Here is a 5,345-nt window from a genome sequence, read left to right as displayed (position 1 = left end):
TTCCCTATTTTTCTGGAATATTTTATCTTTATCTCACTGATTTGTTAGTATGTCATGGCGCTGTATGTTAATTAAGCTGCAGATACAGTTTTCTATCTGTTGTAGTTTTGCCTTTTCGTTTTGTTTATGATGTCCTTTACATACTATAGTTTTGTTATCTCGCTAAGTCTATCAGCAGTCTCCTCAAGGTTTTTGCCTTTGGAGTCCTGCTTATGAAATCCCATTCTATTGCAGGTCAATGAAAATGTTTACTGATGTCAGTATTTTTTCAAAAATATTTATTTATTTATTTATTTACGTTGTGCTCAGTCTTAGTTGCAGCACGCGGGCTCCTTAGTTGCGGCTTGAAGGCTCCTTAGATGTGGCATGCGAACTTTTAGTTGCAGCATGCATGTAGGATCTAGTTCCCTGACCAGGCATTGAACCTGGGCCCCCTGCATTGGGAGCACGAAGTCTTAACCACTGTGCCACCAGGGAAGTCCCTGATGTCGGTATTTCTTAATCTGTTGCCCATGTATTGTCCTAAATTCTTTTTTAAAAAAGTTGATTTTTGGCTCTACGCCAGGTTGACTAAATGAGAATCTTCACAATGAGACCCAGAAATCTGTAGTTTTAATGGGCTCCCCTAATAATTTTGCTTGTTGAAGTTTGTGTGTCCACTGACCCTTGGTTTTATTCTTTTGTATTTATTTTCATCGTTTTGGAATATTTTTGGTGTAAGGTGTGAGATAGGGATATAACTCTGCCTTTATTCTAAATGTCTGTTCACGTATTTCAATATAACAATATATTGAATAACCTACCTTTTTTCTACTTACTTGAAATATTACCTTTCTCCTATGCTAAATTCTTAGTCTATTCCTATTGATTTGTTTATTCCAGCACCAGTACTACGTGGTTTTAATTATTATAGGTTCTTAACATTTTAGTGTAATGAATTATATAAAAGTACTTTTTTAATATTTTAAAAATCTACATTACAGCGAGAAATAACTAAGAAGTTGGGCAACCCCAAACAGCCTACAAATCCTTTTCTGGAAATGATCAAGTTTCTCTTGGAGAGGATAGCACCTGTGCACATAGATACTGAATCTATCAGGTATTTGTATATTAAAATAATGAATTTTCATTACTATTAATTCATTCATGCTTTAGTAGTCAATCATTATTGGGTACCTGCACTCATTATTGAGTAAGGCACTCATAGTATAGGTTTATGTATATACATAATGGCTATACCCTAATCTGTAGATATCTGTAAATAGATCTATTCATATATATGTATATGTTTGTATATATGCATACACTTCTCTGTATATATATATATATATATATATATATATGTATGTATTTAGTTTTTCTTGTTATATATTTTAATTTAGGTACTCTTTCAATTTGGATGAGAATTTGTCGATCCAAGCCTAGTTTTTGTCTGTTACTAGTATACTGGTTAGTTAGCTTGCATAGGTTAACTAATAGAAACAAATTGCAGTTCTGTTCTCAGAAAAAGAAAACTAAGTGAATATGTTGTAAAACAACATATGATGCATTTTCACAGATATCTGAGAACTGAAAATGTTATTTTTAAAACAACCTTCATTTAAAGTTTCAGGTTTGAAACTTTATCACCTGATGGTGATATCTTGGAAAATACTTTCTATTATATCTGTACTTGGTTTTGTAAAATGTGGGAAGAGCTCTTTTCTTTTCTATTTATTTATTTCTTTTTAGTTTTTATTTTATTTTAATTAATTAATTTATTTTTGGCTGCACCATGTGGCATGTGGGATCTTAGTTCCCTGTCCAGGGATCGAACCTGTGCCCCTTGCATTGGGAGTACAGAGTCTTAACCACTGGACCGCCAGCGAAGTCCCCTTTTCTTTCTTTTTTTTTAATAGCTTTTCCCTAAATCTTTCAACTGGTTGAAAAAAGAAAGTACTTATAAAATATATATAGAGCATACTGATTTATTAGTGATCAGTAGTACCTTTCAGAGGTTTATTGGATTCTAAAATAAATAATAATAATGGTACACTCTGTACTCAGTAAAGCCCCTTTGGGTTTTTTTTTTTTTTTTGGAGGAGGGCATAGGGTGTAGCTTTTCACTTGTGACCCTCCATAGAGTAGGGAGACAGACCCTACTTTGGGTGCCCATTTGTCACTTTGGACTCTTCTTGCATCATTTTTCATTTGAAGAAAGGGTTCTTCAGTTTGAAAAACAAAAGGAAACAGAACAAAAAACCAGAACCTCTATATTAGTACAAGGAAGAATCTGAATCAGACTGAAATTCATTAATTAAATAAATAATCCCATGACTGCTACAATATATTTGAAGTGATGCTAGTTAGATATTGGCAAAGCATATTTTCTGCTTTTCATCAACCTTCTGTTGAGTAAGGGAATAGAGAGTTTTAATCAGGAAATTATATTATAGTTCTATAAAATTGGTGCAGATAGTGTTCAGAGGACTGAAAGACGATTTCTCAAAGGGGGTAGTATTTGACCTAAGAGGAAGAATGGGGTAAGATTGTATTTCTACAGAAATGGGAGGAGTATTCTAGGTATTGAGATTAATACAAGCCAAGCTAACTGGGATAGGAAAGAACAAGGATATTTAGAAAATGATTGCCATCTATTTAAAGTACAATATGGAGAAGTGTAAAAGTGTTATGAGGTGATTCTGAAAAAGCATTTGGGATCAGATTGTGGAAAGGCTATAAGATCTAACTTTAGAGCTTTTACTTTGTTCTTTACTCTGTTGAGAACCAGGAATGACTGATGATGGATAGGAGGAGGGAAGTCAAAAAGATAGACTGCTAAGGTGTTGTTATAATTGTCTGTGGATGGTGGTAGTGGGATGGAAGGGAAAGAACGTATTTGAGGAAGGTTTTAAAAGAACAACGTAAAAAATGGGTCATCTTACTGGAAATGGGGAATAAAAGGGAGGAGTCACAAGTATACGGGGTCAAGTCCAGATGATGAATAGTATTACCATGAAAAAAAAGAATGAAAGGAGCTGGTAAGAAAGGATGTGCTGCTTATTTGGACGCAATTTTTTTTTAATCAAGGCAAATTAAATTTAAAGTGAAACTGTGAGAATAGATAGTTCCCTGAGCAAGATTATGTAGAAAAAAGTTAAAAAGATCAAAAGATCATGGACAGAACCTTGAAATTTTTTTTAACAGTAGAAAAATTACAGAAAGGTAAGAAAACCAGGTTATTGCAGTATTTTGAAACTTAAGATAGAAAAAGTTTCCAGCAGTAATATGTGTGATGAACAGAAAGACTGAGGACCAAAACAGGTCTTTGACTTTAGCAGTTAGTAGGTCATGGTGTTACAGAAGTGTTCAAACATAAATAATAGTAACAGGTAGTAGCCATTAGTGCTTATAACGTGCCTGGGCTGATTCTCTGTGTTTTACGTGTTTTAACTCACTTCTTAACTTTATAAGGCAAGAAATATTTTTATTCCCATTTTACAGGTAAGGAACAGTGAGCTACACAGATGTTTGAGTAACTTTCCCACTGCTGGGAAATAGCTAGCGGCATTTAAACGGAGGAAGTCTGGCTCCAGCGCCCTCTTGCTTTAGCCACCACACTGCAGAAAGATTCCACTCTTGTTCCCCACCAGTAGTCAATGAGTGTCCAGTTCACCTAACTCTTCCTGATAGTGACTTAACCTTTTCAGTCTTTGCCTTTTTATAGGTGAATGATGGTACTATTTTTAAAAAAACCCAAAAAATTGTGAATAAAATTGAACATTTTTTCCCTATGTGTTTCTTGGCTAATTGTGTTTCTTCTTATTCTTCTGTGAGTGGCTTAGAGGAATTGTCTTATTGATTATATGAATGCTTTATAAAGTAAGGCTAGTAACACAGTTTGATTACCTTTTAAATTTGTGCTTGACATTAATAAATATTAGATTATATAATCTATTATTTGTTTCCTTTATTATTTCTTTCTGCCTTTGGTATCATATCAGGTGGTTATGTTTTTTTTAAATTTTTATTATTTTTTATTTATTTTTTTGCGGTACGTGGGCCTCTCGCTGTTGTGGCCTCTCCCGTTGCGGGGCACAGGCTCCGGGCGTGCAGGCTCAGCGGCCATGGCTCATGGGCCCAGCCACTCTGCGGCATGTGGGATCTTCCCGGACCGGGGCACGAACCTGTCTCCCCTGCATTGGCAGGTGGACTCTCAACCACTGCGCCACCAGGGAAGCCCAGGTGGTTATGTTTTTTACATTTAGTCTTTAATTGGTCTGGAACTCATTTCTTTGTAAGGTGGAGATAGAGATCCATCCTTTTTCAAAATCCTGATAGCTAGTTGTATCAGCTCCATTTATTGAAAAATTGATTCCTTCCCATTTGATTCAAGATGTTCCCTTATTATAGCATAAATTTGGGGTCTTACTGGATTTTCACCTTGGTTTCTTTGTCTTTTGAGGCTTTTATGATACATTTTTATCTCATTGAGAAAGTTCTTTCATCCCTCCTCCCCTAAAATGTACTAGATATTCCCAAACATTAATTTTTCCAGATGAGCTATAGAATGTTTCTGTTGAATCTTGTCCCACACCAAGTTGTGTTCCCCTGAGATGTAGTGAAAAACACCATTTGTGTAATACTGTGTTACCATGCTTGTCTTGATTTTTTCAAATCTTTATGCTCCCTTAATATAATTTCAGAAGTTATGTGCAGATTCTGTGCATTTAAAACTTCTTAAAATAAGTTTATTCATTCATTTATTTATTTATTGGCTGTGTTGGGTCTTCGTTGCTGCACGTGGGCTTTCTCTAGTTGTGGTGAGTGGGGACTACTCTTTGTTGCCGTGTGCGCGGGCTTCTCATTGCGGTGGCTTCTTTTGTTGTGGAGCACCAGCTCTAGGCGCGCAGGCTTCAGTAGTTTTGGCACGAGGGCTCAGTAGTTGTGGCTCGCAGGCTCTAGAGCACAGGCTCAGTAGTTGTGGCGCACGGGCTTAGTTACTCTGCGGCATGTGGGATCTTCCTGGACCAGGGCTCGAACCCGTGTCCCCTGCATTGGCAGGCGGGTTCTTAACCACTGTGCCATCAGAGAAGCCCCTAAAACTTTTTATTCCTAGTTATTTTTTATATTTTGGCTTGTCATTATAAATAGATTTCTTCTACTCCTCACCCGCCTGTATTTTTTAGGTGGCTTTGGCTAATACAGAACAGCACAGTCAATTTTTAGTGTTTTATTGTTGTCACCTCACTGAACTATTAGTATTTTGTAATGGTTTTTCAGTTGATTCTCTTTGGTTTTCCAGGTTGATGCTTTTTCTCATAGATTTTTTTATATCACTGGCTCTTATTCTTTGAGCTCAATTG

The 5,345-nt window shown here is 36.0% G+C and overlaps 1 protein-coding gene across 1 annotated transcript in view; it reads left to right on the top strand.

Annotated features, from left to right (window-relative positions):
- The window catches only part of PDS5B (PDS5 cohesin associated factor B), a 120,960-nt gene that overhangs the window by 44,964 nt on the left and 70,651 nt on the right, over positions 1 to 5,345 (top strand). Inside the window, exon 14 of the mRNA XM_007464260.1 lies at positions 984 to 1,099. Coding sequence (XP_007464322.1) covers positions 984 to 1,099 — 116 coding nt within the window. The remainder of the gene's footprint in view (positions 1 to 983; positions 1,100 to 5,345) is intronic.

Source organism: Lipotes vexillifer, unplaced genomic scaffold (assembly GCF_000442215.2).
Source record: "Lipotes vexillifer unplaced genomic scaffold, Lipotes_vexillifer_v1.1 scaffold120, whole genome shotgun sequence".
Taxonomy (NCBI): Eukaryota; Metazoa; Chordata; class Mammalia; order Artiodactyla; family Lipotidae; genus Lipotes; species Lipotes vexillifer.
This window is presented reverse-complemented; position numbering and strand designations above follow the sequence as displayed.